Source organism: Anopheles arabiensis, chromosome 2 (genome assembly GCF_016920715.1).
Source record: "Anopheles arabiensis isolate DONGOLA chromosome 2, AaraD3, whole genome shotgun sequence".
In the NCBI taxonomy this organism is placed as follows: Eukaryota; Metazoa; Arthropoda; class Insecta; order Diptera; family Culicidae; genus Anopheles; species Anopheles arabiensis.
In genome coordinates, this window is record NC_053517.1 from 64,749,558 (window position 1) to 64,766,377 (window position 16,820).

The window sequence follows — 16,820 nt, forward strand, 5'->3', positions numbered from 1 at the left end:
TACCCAAGTAGCAAAATAAAACGACAACGTTTCGTGGTACAGATTTAAATAAATTTTTTAGATTTGTTTGAGATTATTATCTGTAATTACAGTGAGATATGCTATTAGCAGAGTAAATGTGCAAAAATGTTTTTTGGATTTTCAGAGTAAATAAAGTGTTTCTATTCTTCTATCTCAACTGTCAATTGATGGCACATTCCTGCTATCCACGACTGCAGCCCAATCGAAGACTGCGACTGTAGCTTAACTATGCAGTAGAGGGCTTTTAATATGTTTTCATTTTATTTCATGAAAATGGGTGTACATTTTTAAACTTTACGAAGTCGAATATATATAAGCTACGTAATTTTTTATTCGCAAAATTATCTGTTCCAAGAAATGTCTTGACGATTGTCCGTGCTTCAATGTGTGCAGCTGCAACAGATATATTTGTTATTGTTTGTGACAGCTCTGTGCAGCGAAGCAAATTTAGCACCTAGAATTTAGCTGAAACCATTGGACAGAATGGCGGATACCCATCTATTTGAAATAGATGGCAGTGTCTTGGAAGGAGTAAGTTTCCTTGTTTCTGTTTTAGATGTTCGCTAAATTTGCATGTACACTCCATTACTCTACAGGGAGGACAGATCCTACGGATGGCATTGTGCTTTAGCGTGCTTACCAAGACGCCGGTACGCATCCGTAACATCCGCCAAGGGCGCAAGAAACCGGGATTGGCAGCGCAACATCTAGCTGGGGTAGAGCTGATGCGAGATATTTGTCAAGGCAGGCTATACAAAGCGTGTCTCGGATCGACCGAGATTGAATTTTACCCTGGACATATTGAGCACGGGAGATTCGTCGGTCACATTCAAACGGCAGGGTAAGTTCCTCGTAGGGTAGAAGAAGATCTAAATGCAAACTTTATTGTTTGATTTTGGAACATTTCAGAAGCATTACCCTGCTCCTTCAAGCGACACTACCCGTTGCTATCTTCAGCTCCGGTCCAGTCACGCTAGATTTGCGTGGAGGTACAAACACGGATCTAGCTCCGCAGGTGGATTTCTTGACGGAAATATTTCGGCCCAATATGGAACGATTCGGTGCCAGCTTCGATTTCGACTTGATTCGGCGGGGCTATTTTCCGAAAGGCGGTGGACAATGTGTGATAGAAGTAAGACCAGTACAATCATTAAGGCCCGTCACTATGGTTGATGTGGGCTCTGTTACCAGGTTCTTTGGATGGAGCTATGTCGCCGGTGTGCTTCCGTTGAAGGTAATTTTAATTCTCGTTTTTAATTAGCTAAAGTGTAACAAACTGAAGCATTACCAACATTTTAGATTGCACACGAAATGTCTAGCGGTGCTAAATCGATTCTCAACCAAATTGCCAACAGTAGGGCAGATATAGAAGTCTACAAAGAAAGTGTGGACATGGCACCGGAAGGCAATTGCTCCGGTATCATGTAAGATCAAAAGCAAAGGTACCGCTAACATCTGCCAACAATGTTGCTAAACATTCTTTCATTCTTGCAGTATTGGCTGTGAAACGAGCACTGGAGCCATTCTTGGCGGTTCGGCACTTGGAGAAGCCAGGAAGAAAGGTTTCCAGAGCGGGGAGGAAGCAGCCCACGAGATTCAAAGCGCCATCTCCGTTGGTGCCTGTGTAGATCGACACGTGCAAGATATGATGATCATTTTGATGGCATTGGCTGACGGGACGAGCCGCATCCGGACAGAACCGTTGACCATGCATACCAAAACGGCAATCTATGTGACGGAGTTGATGACAAAGGTCGGTGGCAAAATTGGATGCCGAGGCCAAGGTTTGGCGAAAGGTTTAATCATGTTTTCGATTACTTTTAGGCCAAATTTAACATCATAGAAGGAAATGGCAGTGCTATCATCGAATGTGTTGGCATTGGACTGCGTAATATAAATCTTCCAAAAAATACCACGTCATACTGAGGATCGGAGCGCATTGGAGTGAATTCTTAGGTAAGAAAATGTTAATAATTCAAAGGGCTTTATAATAGTTTTTAATTGATGGTTGTCACGCTAGGAGAAAGCTTGAGCATCGAGGCTAACGCGCATTGGTAGGATTGTTTCTTTCATTGATAAAATTAAGCATCTTTGGAATAATGATTATGGAATGGACAATTATAATATATATATAGCCATTTCGGATCAGTCTTGACTCTTTTAACTTGTGCATATTTTAATATATGCAAAAACACGTTTTTACGTATTTTTTTTGTTTAAAAAAGGATATTTTAAATTTTATAAAGAGTAATTATGAAACGAAGTAGATAATTGAACAAGAAAATAAACAAAACAAAGCTTTTAATGACATCAAAAAGAAAGAAATGAGATTCCACTCCTAATCCATTCAATCGCTTTAAAAAATGCATCATATTTTCTAAATTTTCAGGTTTAAAATGTATTTGCTTTGCATTACATAAATAACAAACATCTACTTGCAATAATAGAAAATTACTTCCACTTTAGACGGAACGACACGTATGCTATTGAATAAATAATGTATTCATTGGAATATATTCACTATTTAATTAATCACTGCTTGCTTAGTATGAACTAATATGAACTTTAAAATATATCACTTTTATCTTAATTAAGCTCGAAAGTGTAGCCAATAATGCATGAATCTTCTGATGGACAAAATTAATGCGTAAAACGTAACGCCATCTGAGCAGTACCGGTATATTAACTTTAACTAAACTCGTCCACGGTCACGTCTATCAACCATGGGCGTGCATTTTTATTTCTTATTTTAAGTTCACTCCAAATTTTTGCCATATTACGTAAATATTTAAAATTTCTAGAACAAAAATCAATATTTTGATACCGGCTCGTGACTAATACGGAATTCTCGCGAACGTTTGTTGCGCCAGGAATGGTGTGTTTTGTTTGCTTGTTTTGGGGGTTTTACATTACGTTACAACAAGTAAAAAACAAGTAAACTGTAATAAAATGTTAACGCGTAATGCGTCCTGCCATGTGTTAGCATATTCTTGCAATTCATTTCTTTTTTTTTTCTTCAATTTAGACATAGTTTGAGCATAAATAGAATTTAAGTTATAGATTAGAAATAGTCGTTCATAGCAATTTGATCCCAATGGTATGATACGTCCATGACATGATCGTCACATGTCCTATTGCTCTCTTCACTTACAAGCGCACCTTCTTTATCGCTACTGTCAGTTGGACCATATGAGCCATAATTACGACTCCCAGAAAGTGGTTCTTGATCGAATATGAGCAAATTCTTTGATCAAAAAAGGATGTTTCTATATGCGCGAAATAGGGATGACTTAGCAGATAAACATTTTATTTAAATCTTATCATAACGTAGCGGATAGGGTGTAAACTTGAGCGCATCGCACTTTATAAGACCCATGAGCCCATGAGGTCATCAATGAATATCGTTTTCTGTAACGACTTTGCTAACCGATCAAAGATCTTCCCACTTGAGCTCATAACACAAGTATAAACTGTCATCTAGCAGTGGGAGGGGGCATCCCGGGAGGGGGCTGGGTGCTACTGTCCTGTCCTGTTCCAAACCAAATCCGGTCGTCCCGGCCTCTGAAGACGATCGGCAAGCGTCAACATGTCGCTCAGTCCCACACTCCTCGCACCGAATCGGCTTCGTTGGCCGAATCGAACGAATAATACCCGCCTCGTCCAGCGCCGTCGCCATGCCCCCGCCGGGACTGTGTGGGACTGTTCGCATCCGTCAAGCAGCCACTTAAGCTGCCCTTAGATTTCACGCCCGCTGGGTGTAGTAGGTGCGGGCAGTAAATACTCCCCACCACTGGTGGGCGAACGGTGCGCGTGCGCATCGGGCGGTGGCCACGCTGGCCTCCTCCTGGATGGTAATGTTGGTTTTGACTGTAACCGTGCCATCTGTGTCTGTGTGTCTGTGTGGTTTTACGAACCCGTCCATAAGTATGCGAACCCGAACACTTACGTAGGTGGATTCTCCAAGACAGCGGCGGTTCGGCGTTGCTCGGGCCTTCGCACAACGCGTTGGATACTAATAATAAAACATCGTGCGCCTCGTTCGTCCAGAGGCGGCATTTGCCGGCTGTTTCGTTTCCTCTGCTCGTGCGTGTGGGCTTTGGCTTGTCATGCATCCGTTTTGCCGTCCCGCACGGTACTCCACGTTCCGAGCTGTCTTCATCCGGCAGTTCTTATTTCCTGTCGCCCACGAGCCGGCATGGTTCGCCCGTCCGTCCGTCCGTTCGTTCGTTCGTTTATCCATTTGTACCGGATGGTTCGGAGCGTCCTTTCCCGGCATTCTACACTCACCGCACTCGGAAGTGGAGGTGTTTTCTTTATTCCGTTCAATAACATTCACCACCGGCCCACACGCGACCATAGCCGCAGCGTCTGTTAATCGCCCTCCTTGTCGCCCGCCATCGTCTTACCTGCCTTGGCCCGTCGCATCGTCGGTTTGGGCGAATTTTCGTTTCCATCAATGAATCGGTGATATTTTTAGCGTTCGGAAAACAGACATTTTTACTATAACACCTACGGACCTGCCATCGATGAAAGGGCCGGTGCAATGGTCACACATTTTGGCATCGCTGGCTGAACCACAGCCAGTGCGGCAATGGGTACGATAAACACGACATCGATTTGTTCTATTATTTACAGCACCAGCACGATCATTTTTCCAGCACCAATCAAACTGATCTAGCTCCAAATGTTTCTAAATCTAATTTTAAAACCAATCGGAAATACCGCTTCCGTGCAACCCCTATTTTCCTTTTAAGGCTGTTGTAATTTGTAGCTATGATGCTAATTTTTGGAATTAATATAAGCTATCGTTTTTGTAGTAAACCATACCATAGACTTAAAAGTTACTTCAGGCATGACGACGAACAGTTTTATGGTAGAGATATGATATGATGATAGGTTTTATCGTTATAAGCTAAACACATCGCTCGAGATATTGTGATGATATTATTAGTTTCTTTCACAGTAAGAAGTATAATACATTCATACATCGGAATCGATTTAAATGAGTAACAATATTACGAGTAAAAAGGTGTAGGTAGTAGAATAATTACAGAGGAACAAATATGTGAGCTTGTTGTATACTGCTATTAAATGGTGCTTGTTTGGTTGATCCACTCCGTATGAGATGTTTGGGTGGAAGGCGTAACATTTGCCATTGGGACGCGTTTTTTTAGATACACAACACGAGTTATTTATAAATATCGATGCATGGAAAACTTGGTTGGTGTCTGTGGAAGTGGAAAATGTGGCCGCGGGTGCGGATGGTTAGTGGTAGTGAGGCGCATTTCCCCATTCGAAGACGAAAGAAGCGCAAGACCGGAAAAAGCAATTCGAACGGTGCAGACGAATTCGGCTTGAAATGTTCCAAAAGGAGTGCGATGAAATATGGGACTAACAGAACGATGTTTGCATGCCCACAGGAGCCACGATGATCGTTATCGTATGTGAAATCGATTTACTGCACGGAAGAAATGAATGAAACATTGAAACTACAGTTCAGTTTCATGAATCTTCCGTTGAGATTCATTAACATGAATCTTCAGCGATGTGTGATTCTACTCTCAAATTCTAATCTCCAAAGATTCATGAACCTTCAAAGATTCATGAATACTTTAAAATTCATAAATCTCCAGGGAAATTTAAGCATCTTTAGAGATGTATGATTTTCAAAATATTGAATTTGGGCGATCCTCCCAGTGATTGATTCGCACTACTTAACAACATGTCGGTCGTGGGTTCAAGCCTCGCATGAACCGCTTCCGCGTAACATAGCAAACTTGCCGTGGTAGTACTTGCCAAGAAGCCTCGAAAGCCTGTATAGGCTGGCATGCCTAGGTTGTTACGCCAAATAGAAAAATGACTAACAAAAACAGCTCTATGAATCTTTTGAAATTCATCAATCTAGCCAACCGACATTCAGATTCATTGAATCATTTCAAAGATTCAGATTCATGATTTAATTAAAACGACAAAATCAATGAAGATATCCAAATGAAACAACAAGTACAATGAATTTATTATTAACACACATTCGCTTAATTTAAGTGCTTTAGCAAATTCTATATTTTTTGTTGAAAATCTCAAGAAGATTAGAAAAAGATGACTCCATCATTCGTCGCCCAACGTGGGGCTCGAACCCACGACCCTGAGATTAAGAGTCTCATGCTCTACCGACTGAGCTAGCCGGGCACTAGTGGCGGGGTGAGTGATGTTTGAAGTGGATATTTTTGTCTTTTCTATTGAAATTCTTCCACATCAGAATGCAAGAAGAAAATCACGATCGTACGAGGTTAGGCATTCACAGTAGCCATCGCCGGGATCACCTAGTAGGACCCGCTGTTAGGTTTGCTGACCCGCGCCCTCGGCATGTTAACCAATTGGGCACACTCGATTTCAACCTGTGCAACGTGTTAAATATTTCATTGAACTCCTACAACAACATCCTACCACATCCTGTTTCGGATTTCGAGAAACATCGGACGGGCCGAAACTTCATTCACTTTTCACGCGCTGCCTGGTAAACAGCGTCCGGTAAACATTCATAATGGAGTGCAGTAGTATTAGGCCAGCGGAAGAAGGGGCGGCGAACGGGGCGGGATACGTGAAGAACGCGAGGTGGATCGGCAACATTCAGCTCATACGCGTTCAGACCTGAGAGGTGTACGTAAGTCGTTCAAACAAACGACCACAACCCACACTAACGCACACACATGCACACACATATACATACACACGTACACACTAAAACTTGCACACATACACAGGCGTGTGCGCGCGTGTGCTCGTGTCTCCCCCATTCATCTCGCGTTTCTGACCATACGCGCTGCATACCTCTCCCAGCAGCCACCATTCGTCCACCACACACTGTCATCCGTTTCAATTGAGAAGATGTAAATTTCAATGAAGCACACCGCCACTATCCACTCCTGTCTCTCTATCTCTCTCTCTCTCTCTCTCTCTCTCTCTCTCTCTCCATCCCCCTCCTACTCCTCCACTTTTCCCTTGCGTGCCGTACACATTCGTTGGTAGCAAAGGGGGGGGCCTAGTAACACTTTGTTCGCGTAGAAAAGACGTCTTCGACCGCCCTTGTGCTGATTTCTGCCATTCTCTCGCTGTATTCTCTTTCTCTCTCTCTATCTCTCTCTCTCTCTCTCTCTCTCTCTCTCTCTCGTTCTATCTCACTGTGGCTGGTTTGCCGTTTGAAACATTCGTTTATTTCATCTTGCACGATGTCACTTGGGCCTACGGCCTACTCTGATAAATACGTTTGAATAGGCGTTTGTGTGCCGTTTGTGTGTACTTTTTTTGTTGTTTTTTTGCTTAGCTTTCTTCTTTTGCCTCACGAGAAACAAATGTCGCCTAACCTTATCCGGCGAAACGGCAGCAAGCAGTACCAGGGGTGGTGTGCCACGGTTTGGTAGGGGGAGCTATGGCGAAAAGCGCGGCAAGACAGGTCGCGCACTCGGTTTGCGTAGTTGCGTCGACGTAATCATGAATGAATCGAGCATACTACCGAACGACACGATCAACCAACAGCACAGGCAACAGAGCAAGCACTGCGAACGTTGTAAATGGGAACAGTTGCATGTGTGTATGTGTATGTGTGTGCTGCTGCGTGCTATGTGCGTGTTTGTGTGTGTGTGTGTATGCAAAGATGGTTGGGACAAGTCATGATGGAAAGGGGATGATGGGGATACTCATCGCATTACCACACCGCGGTCTCGATTTCTGGTTCTGGGGCCTTCCGGTTGATTTATTTATTTATTTTTTTGCCACGTTTCCATGCTTCGGATGGTGCGATTGTGCGCACGCACGCTGCTGTTGCTGCTGCTTTTGACTCCGGACACCCCAACGCACACCTACACGCTCGTCGCGACAAAGCAGGCGACACATACGCACCCATCAGCTTACGCCAGTGCGTCCCACGCAGCCGGATCGCTTGCCTACACGCTCCGGTCTCTGCTCCATTCAACCGCCTACGCGCATTCATTCCTCCACCCAAACACCCCAAAGGAGCCCTGCTGGGGAGAGGGCTTTGATTATACGCTGTTGGCCAACACGACGACCCATACTAGTACACCGGTTGGTGGTGGAACGGGAAAATATGGGCATGAAAAAGAAACCCCTTTTTCCGGGGCAGACCACAAGCCGACGACGAGTGGGACGCGCGCGAACGGAAATGCGAACTCTAGCATGGGGCAGGGCAGAGCAATAGACGGAAACAGCTAGTAAGAAAACGGAGGCAAGGAACACAACAACAACCTCGAAAACGAAAAGAAAGCAAGCGACAAAAATTTCGAAAGCACCATATTCCGATGTGTATGGATTCTCTTTTTCTTCTGCCTCCATCCAGGGTGTGGAGCTGTGTCGTGTCGATTGATAAGTGTTGGCAATGAAAGCTTTGCAATGGTGCTACATGTCGATGAAACCAGAAGCAATTGGTCGACCAAGTGTAGCAATCAGCTTGCCGAGAGTAGATTGGGGTTTGGCGGATTGACTTTGTAAATGATTCCCACGATTGTCCTGTGGGTTGTGGTGTAGGGTTCGTCAAAGGGTTGATTTTGCATAAATTGTGCAGAGTTTGAAGGTACCACAGTTCACGCTCCTCGTAATCCGCACCTCGATATTCCGCACATTTGACAACCAAATTCATGATATTTATGATACCAAATTCATGAAACAGTGTTTGGTCAAAAACAGTGGAATTTGATTAAAAATATAAATACTTTTCTATTGTTGAAAATATCAGCTTGCTTTGTACAAGATGAAAATGTATGATATCTAATAATAATTAACTTATGGATTGAGACAAAAATAAGAAGCTTTAAAAAAACACGTAAATACGTGGTTCGATAATCCGAATTTGACCAAGTAAATAAATGAATAAATTAATGTAATATGGAGTGAGTGATAAACTCATATTTTTGCCATATAGTACATCCATTCATTTAACAGATTACGACATAACATCACAAAGTGTTCAGAATCCTTAGGGATTCATGAGTCTTTCGAGATTCATGGATCTTTGCAACCGATATTCAGATTCTTTCAGATTCATGAATCTGAATCAAATTTACCCAACACAATACCGTACATGTTCCAACTGGATATGAGAAGCCCTATTAACTTTCCATTAACCACTGAGAGTAAATTGAAACATCGAATCGGCACACACAGGTATAATACGCATACTTTCATTTGCTTATAATCCGGCGACGAAGGATAAATGAGATCCTTGGATTGTATCAGCCATGTAACATTCTAATTGCTCTAATCAGTAATAGAGAATGAGTGCAAAATGCTGAACAAAACTCTGATAGCAACGTCTCTCACTAAACATAAACAATGTTCAATTTAACTGTAAACATTTTCCTATGGCTTTCTGTCAATTTACTCGAGACGCATCGACCTGTTCTCTGTCAAAGTCCTTGCTTGATCGTTTCGATCGAGTTTGGGAAAGTGTCTATTATATCTTTTAGTTATCTCGCACATCATACCCGTTACAGCTATAGACAGAGCTTTCCATACGTTTGATGGACTATTCAACCATATGTACACCAATCAGTCACATCAGGTGACTTAAGCATACCTTATGGTTAATTAATAAACTATAAATGATTTTCAGATGATTTCAAGTCAGTTTGCATCTGAAAGCAGTATCTTATGGCATTAAAATCACATAATAACGTAAGTGTATACTAAAAAGGAGTATTGATGAAACAGTTAAATTAACGGTACAAAATGCAAAGATAAAAACATTTTAAGTCTTTATCTCCTAAACATTCTACTAATAGTATCCGACTCCAGTTGGACATTTAGCTGTGTTAAGCAAAGCTACGCAACCAATGATTTAAGTTGATGCATTACTATGATTGTTTGTTCTAGAACAGGTGTCTCCAAACTACGGCCCGCGGGCCACATGCGCCCCTCAAGAGCTTATAATGCGGCCCACGATGACTTTGCTAGTGTTAATATAAATATTACGTTATCATGAATTTTTTTAATTAATATGTAGTTTTTACTTTTCTTAGACAAAAATCAAGCTTTAGTAACACGAAACTGTACAAGTATCGTTGGTATTTATAAAAACGAGATTTAAACGTGCACTCATCAGTTAAAGGTAGCGTCAAATGGCCCTCAACATAGTTATTTTTGAAGCAATGCGGCCCGCGAGCTGAAAAGTTTGGATGCCCCTGTTCTAGAACATTAAATAACGTTTGCTTGGAAGATTCTCTTCCAGAAACGTTTCAATTCATCCAGTAACCGTAACCAGTGGCGGTAAGATTTTGTCCTCTCCGGTTGACACGATCGAACGTAGGAGCGAGCGAGCGAGCGAGCAAGCGAACGAACGCAAGCGATGGGATGGGACGGATGATCGGTGCGGAGTGCGTTTATGCAAAATACAAATTGTGTATGCATGTATGCGTAGGTAAGCGTCCCCCCGGGCCCAGGCCCGGGCCCGAGCCCTCGCATCTTCAATCTCGCACGATTCGTTCCTCAATTGCGCGCGTCTCTCCGTTCCATCTTCCACCAACTCACGCTACCCTCCTTCCCACCCCCCCCTTCACTCTCTTGCTTTCCATTTCGTGCGTGCGTATTCATTCGCCCTGTGCGCATGAGGGAGAGAGCCGACGATGGTGACGACGTTTCCAGCTTATGGCCAGCTCCCCCTTCTTCTCCTTTGCCTGCTCCCTCACTCCACGTCCGTCCCTGCTTCAGACCTTGTTCTCCTCTCCTGTCTTCTACCCCATACCTGTACCCGTACAACACAATGCTCCCCAAACCAGTCGCTCACTTCCTGTCGACGTTCGATAGCCGATAGTCGACGCGCTGTGCGCACTCTTAAATATACACCCATTAAAATATACGCGCATGACCGGATGTACTTTCCGGCTTTAGTTAGCAAGTTCCCCGCACACTTATCGTCTCCCTTCATCGTTCCCCTCTTTTTCCTGTGCTCCGTCACTCCTCTTGCGTATGGTGGCGCGCGCGCGCGCTCACTCGCGCGCTTGCGTCCTCACCGACCGCACGCTGTTTTCGATCTCTTTAGTATGATTGCGGTTTTGGAGCACACACCCAGTCCACGAACTGTTTACCCAGCAGAATTAAATAGTCAAATTGTTATAAAATAAACATCTGAATGATATCCTATGTCTACACAGACACACACACACACACACAAGATCATGTTTATCGGGATACAAATGTTGCTTATGGAATGCATGTTGCCCTTATATTGTTCGTCTTTACAAAGCTTTATTGCATTGGAATTATTTACCATTTTAATACGCATCGCACATAATCTCCTGGAATCTGCCATACGTTTTGAGAAAACCCCAAAATAAATTATCCATAAGCATTGTGCGAGTATGGATTGAGAGTGAAATAAGAACAAACTAAAGATTGGTGACTTACTTTTGAGTCTCTTTGATTTTAAATCAACGCACAAGTAAACCTACCTCGAATGTGCGGTGGGCATTGGGCGTGGGGAGATTGAACTGCCCCATGTTGGCATCAAACACAGTGCTAATACAATCAGCGTGTTAATATAAGTTATGTTTTACACATGTTATGTTGTAAAGTGTGTATTGCAACCAAAATATCGGAAGAATACATTTATTGATTGTTTTTTATGTTTTTTTTTTTCAACAGACATTTGTTCAACAGACTGCCAATGCCTATTACCATTTACTGTGCTCATCGCCAAGGGAATGCCCGTTTGAATGGAACGGTCAAACGGGATGAGTGAGCGAGTTTAGCCAACTTGATGATCGTTTACGCGTAGCGCGCGAATAGAGGGAAGTGTTTTTCTTTCTCTCTCTCTCTCTCTCTCTCTCTCTCTCTCTCTCTCTCTCTCTCGTGTTTGCTTTCGTTCTCTCTCGCCCTTTTCCACCGTTTTTTTGTGTTACAATATTTTCTTCCAACCCTTTAATCTTGCTTGCTGTTAGAACAAACACGCAACTTTTCGACGTCATTGTGCGTACACAAGACGACGGTGTGCGATGGAGTAAATGATAGTCGAAAGCTCACTAAAATGTACGCCAGTTTGTCACTAGAATAGAAAGGGGAAGATAATCTAAACAGAGAAAAGAACACACTCACTCGCTCACTCATCAACCTAAGCGAATCTTTCTCCTCGAAGAACAAAGTGAAGCAGTAGAAAACTAAGTGGAATGAAACAAAACAAAAAAGTAGGCAAAACATGAAAATACTACACAGGGTATGTACGTACGTTCTCTCGGAACCGGCTTAGCACACGTTTAAATCAATCACCCCTCACTCCCTCTACCAATGTAGCGAGCGGATGGGGGGGGGGATCATAGATTAGCATAGTCCAGCGGAAACGGAAACGGGATATACATACAAAAAACCCCGATGTGTGCACTTCAATGAAAGAAATGAAAGGAGAAAAAATTGAATAATGCGAAGGGAATGAGGCAGGATTTTACAGAAACAATATTTTGTTCAAAACATTTGTTGATTATAGTTTTTTTTTTTCATTGTTTTCTTGTATAACCATATTTAAGATCTATTTTATTATATTTTATAACTTTGTAACCAACTACGTTAGTGTTTTTATCACAAAAAAAAACATTAAAAATTTAAACTGCTATCGTTATAACTTAGGTAAATAGAAACCATTATATTCGAACGGTCATGATATGAAGCAGCGGTTAGAATGGCTAGAAGCTTCTTTTACTGATAAAAAAGTGGTAATCGACACAAGCATTTGAAGCAGCAGATGTAGTTTTTAATGGGAAAGAACAGGAAACGGTATCGAAAAAGAAGCACACACCACAGTGAACGGGAGAACTAACGCAGTTTGTGGTGGTGCGGTGGAGCTGCGATAAGCAAGATGCTTGATGGGTCCGGTCTGTGATAAAAAAGTGGCTAACCAGGGTGACTATATCCACGTAAGCAAGGCCTGTGGCGATGCCTTTCCTATATGGACGATCGCACCCAAAACAAGATCGAAGAAGGCTTGTGCAGCGCGAGACAAACCGATGCGTTACTGTACACGTACACGTATGTGAGCGAAGAAGAGACGGCGCTCCGTGAGTGAGGTAGAGAGGGGTAAAAAGAGAGAGAGAAAGAGAGAGATGGAGAGAGAGAGAGAGAGAGAGAGAGAGAGAAATAAAGAGAGAAAGCGAGAAGAAAAAAACGAACGGTTGGCCTGGTTGTCGCTATCACCACCGGAAGTGGCCAGTTTACCGAATGATTGCGCATCGCATTGTATAACGGCATCGTGGCGGGTTTTCGTAGAGCATCGAAGGGCTAGTACGCGCGGTGTTCGCGGAAGGAGCTAGCAAATAAATAAATAGAATCGGTTAAGTCGATTCGAGAAGTGGAGTCGAGTTTGGCATTGCTGAGAAGTTTACATGTTTTTTTCTTTGGGACATGGGCTTGGAATCAACCATTTTAAGAACGGTTACACAGTTCCACATATCACACTACGGTACAATGCTACTCGTACATCATAGATTGATGATCTATGAACGATGTACAGAAGCGTTTTCGTAGGAAAGGTGTGCGATTCTTGCAGATGCACACGGGTGCAGGAAGTTTTTTGCTATTTCCGGCGTAAAGCACCCACCCACCAGTACACACCACGCAAACGATGACGTCCATCCGCCAGATGCGCATGCCCAAAAAGGGTGCGTAACGTACGTATCGGCAATCCAGTAGACGATCATCAGACGTTCCCACGCTTCTTTTTTTCGCTCTCTTTCTCTCTTTCTCTCTCTGTCTCTCCCGAAGCGTCCTTACAATAATGATCCGCAGGATCAAAGTAGCAGTGACAGCAACACCACCACTACAGGAACGACAGTGCAGGATGCAGCCAATTGCGCAGCTGAAGCTGAAGGGTGTTAAGTGGAGTGGCACCGGAAAGAGAGATCGAGAGCGACAGCATTGCAAAGAGAGAGAGAGAGAGAGAGAGAGAGAAAGAGAGAGAAAGAGCGAGTGTGTGGGTATGAGTTCAATGGAAGGACAACGACGACGCAGCAAAATAAAAAAAAAACAACAAAGTTTGTTGAATAATAAATGAGGGTGAAGCGCGTAATGTTTCCATTCAAGGCTTGCTGTGATACGCGCAGCAATTGTAGGCAGGCTGGTGTGGGCCCTTCTCCATTCATGATCCTTTCTGGTCCCTGGATGTTTATCGCACCACATTAATGGGATATGCTGGTAGAGTTTTAAAAGGCTGAGCATTAAAGAGGAATAAAGCAGGAAGAAGGGTGCAGGATGCATCCTTTTCTCTGCACTAAGTGCTTTGGCATCTTTTCGGTATGGTGTTTTTTTTATTGTTTGTTGTACGAGTGGTAGACATAAATCGATATTTGTACGATCGTAAAAAGCTAAATCATAGCCTAAGTGATTGTTTTATGTGCCTTGTTTGTTCACTATTGCCCATTTAGGTGCGGTTCTATTCTTGATGAACTCATTGGCTTTAGATAATAATATTCATTTATTTATTATATGATCGTGAACAATCTATCTGAGAGTTTTTTATCCGTGTCTGAATTATTGGAATGATTTGCAAGACGTTCATGGTTGAATTGTATAACAAGTTACTAGCTACTGCGGTGCCTTGGATATGTTCTTTTTTTTGGCTACGGATTAGTTATCCCTTCCGCCTAGATCAAATGCGTTACCTCACTAATGAAGCACAACGACGTGCTGCTGTAGAACATATCCGCCTGTTCGTACGATCAACACAAACGAACACACGCACACACGCCACATCCGATTTCGGGATGGTGGTAGAAGAAAATAAATAGAAATAAAATAATTGTTCACGTGGCACGATCGTCGGACGCGCCGGTCGGTCGGCGGGTCGGTCGGTCGGTCGAAATGGCGCGCTAGAGACTTGCGTCTCGCATCCGAAATGGGTAAAAAAAAAACAACTACCACCCGATAAACGTGGCGTGGCGAGGAAACGACGTGAACAAACCCACCGAAAGTCTACACGATGGGGAGGAAAAAGAAAACCGAGGAAAACAGAGACCCATTTCTATCAATGTATAAATTTAATTAATATCTACTCCGGGAGGAAGAATTTCATGAATATTAAATACATTTCAAGCTATCGAATTGAATATTAATTCGATATGTTTTGTTTCCTTCTTCGCCATTGATCTCTCCCTTTCGATGCGTCTTTCTTGGCTTGTTGTCCCGATACATCGCTTCCTACACACGCACTCACACACACACACACACCACATCTTGGTCTGTGCCTTGGTTTGGAAGGTTTTGGACACGATGAAGGTGTCGCCCCAAAAAAAAAAAGGAGGAAAGAAAACACCAGCCCGAATGGATGGTATCGCGGTGTGTTCGGTGCCGGAGAGACGCGCTACAGGTGCCATAACCGTGCGCCTTCGATCTCCGGTTCCCGATTGGTGACAGATAGAAAGGAAGGTAGAGGCAGGAGGCTATTCCCTCATTTCCTTTCCAGACAACCACGTAAAAGAAATTTCAAACCCAAAATCTGTTGGCCCCGCTTGCCCACAGCGCTACAAACTAGCCGCCGCCGCCGCCGTCGGCTACCCTTCCTGGGACGCTACGACGTTAGCTAAGTGCGGATGCGTTAATCGCTTCTCGATTTCGTCATTCTACAACAGCCCAGATTGGGATAGATTACGAACGGTTCAGGTTTTATGGTCCTTGGTTTCCTGGTGTGTTTTCACTTTATTTTTACATTCCATTTATAAATCAGACCACATGCACCGAGGGACGATCGCTGGAGGACAATCGAATATTTAAATGACGGCCCACGATCACGCGTCGTTCTTCCGGCCGGCAATCATCGGAATTATAGAGGGAGTCTTTTGTAACCTCTACTCAGGTCCGCACTCCAGCCATCTATGCCCATCTATGTGGCTGATTAGCAAAGAATTGGGTGCTAATTGCGGGTACATTATCCATCGTCGATCGTGCTGGAACGCAATGAGTCGCCTAAGACTAAGCAAACAGTAGCGCTAATAAAATAAGGGCAACACGTGGCCTGAGCAAGAATGGCTAACTTCAAGTGCTATAAACGGTGGCTCCTCCGATTCGCCACGAATCAATTTCCCCTAACGGGAAATCCTTCTGAACGACCCTTCCCGTCCGCGCGCCCGCCCTCGGCCACCATTCTGCGTGCAAGCGTTCTCACGGTTGGTTCGTACGCTTCCGGTCGGTCGTACACGCTTTTTGCTATCGAACGGTGAAATATGATGTCGCAAAATCGCGCTTCTTCCAAAAGTGCTGAGAAACCAATAAACCGGCACAGAACGGCTAAGCGAGCGACAAAACAAAATAAGAAACCGACAACAACCGACCGGGTGCCTCCGGAACTGCTGCCCGATTCACTTGTCCCGCTGCGGTTGTTGCGGTGATGTTTTCCATCCGTTCGGGGCCCGGTTTCGGTTTGCTTCCTTCCCCGTGTCCCTTTGTCCCTGTCCCTCGTATGTACCTGTACCTGCCTGCCTGCACGCACCTGCGGCACCGGTCGACCCAGCCGAACACCACCACGTCCATTTTGCGTTCCATCCTGCGACACCGGTCGACCGGCCGAAGGGTACCAATTGGTGACATCCGGTTGCGCGCTAGAGCACTTCTCGACGCTCGATGGGTTGGTTAGCACGCTCTGTCTTCAGAGCGGTCTCTGTGTTTTCACCTTTCTTTTCCCCTTGCCACCGCCGCCACCACGATCACCACCACCATTACTTTGCACCCTGTGCAACAACCGGTGTGTGGCTTCCGGTTTCCGGCCGTACACCGATCGACCCGACCCGACCCGCCAAACTGTGTAGTGCGCA

At 44.0% G+C, this 16,820-nt stretch overlaps 1 protein-coding gene and 1 non-coding gene across 6 annotated transcripts in view; one reads left to right on the forward strand and one right to left on the reverse strand.

The window, feature by feature from the left end:
* Nucleotides 1-295: 295 nt before the first annotated feature.
* LOC120895324 (RNA 3'-terminal phosphate cyclase) overlaps nt 296-16,820 on the forward strand; it is a 32,802-nt gene continuing 16,277 nt past the window's right edge. For 2 of the 5 annotated variants that reach the window (XM_040298563.1, XM_040298565.1), the window contains exons 1-6: nt 296-552; nt 618-862; nt 931-1,255; nt 1,321-1,445; nt 1,516-1,774; nt 1,846-1,977. In XM_040298563.1, the coding sequence (XP_040154497.1) occupies nt 505-552; nt 618-862; nt 931-1,255; nt 1,321-1,445; nt 1,516-1,774; nt 1,846-1,947 (1,104 nt within the window). In that variant the 5' untranslated portion in view covers nt 296-504 and the 3' untranslated portion in view covers nt 1,948-1,977. The other 3 variants (XM_040298562.1, XM_040298564.1, XM_040298561.1) reach the window with 3 other exon arrangements.
* Nucleotides 6,138-6,210, reverse strand: Trnak-cuu. Its single transcript has one exon. It is a non-coding gene; the product is annotated as a tRNA-Lys (tRNA).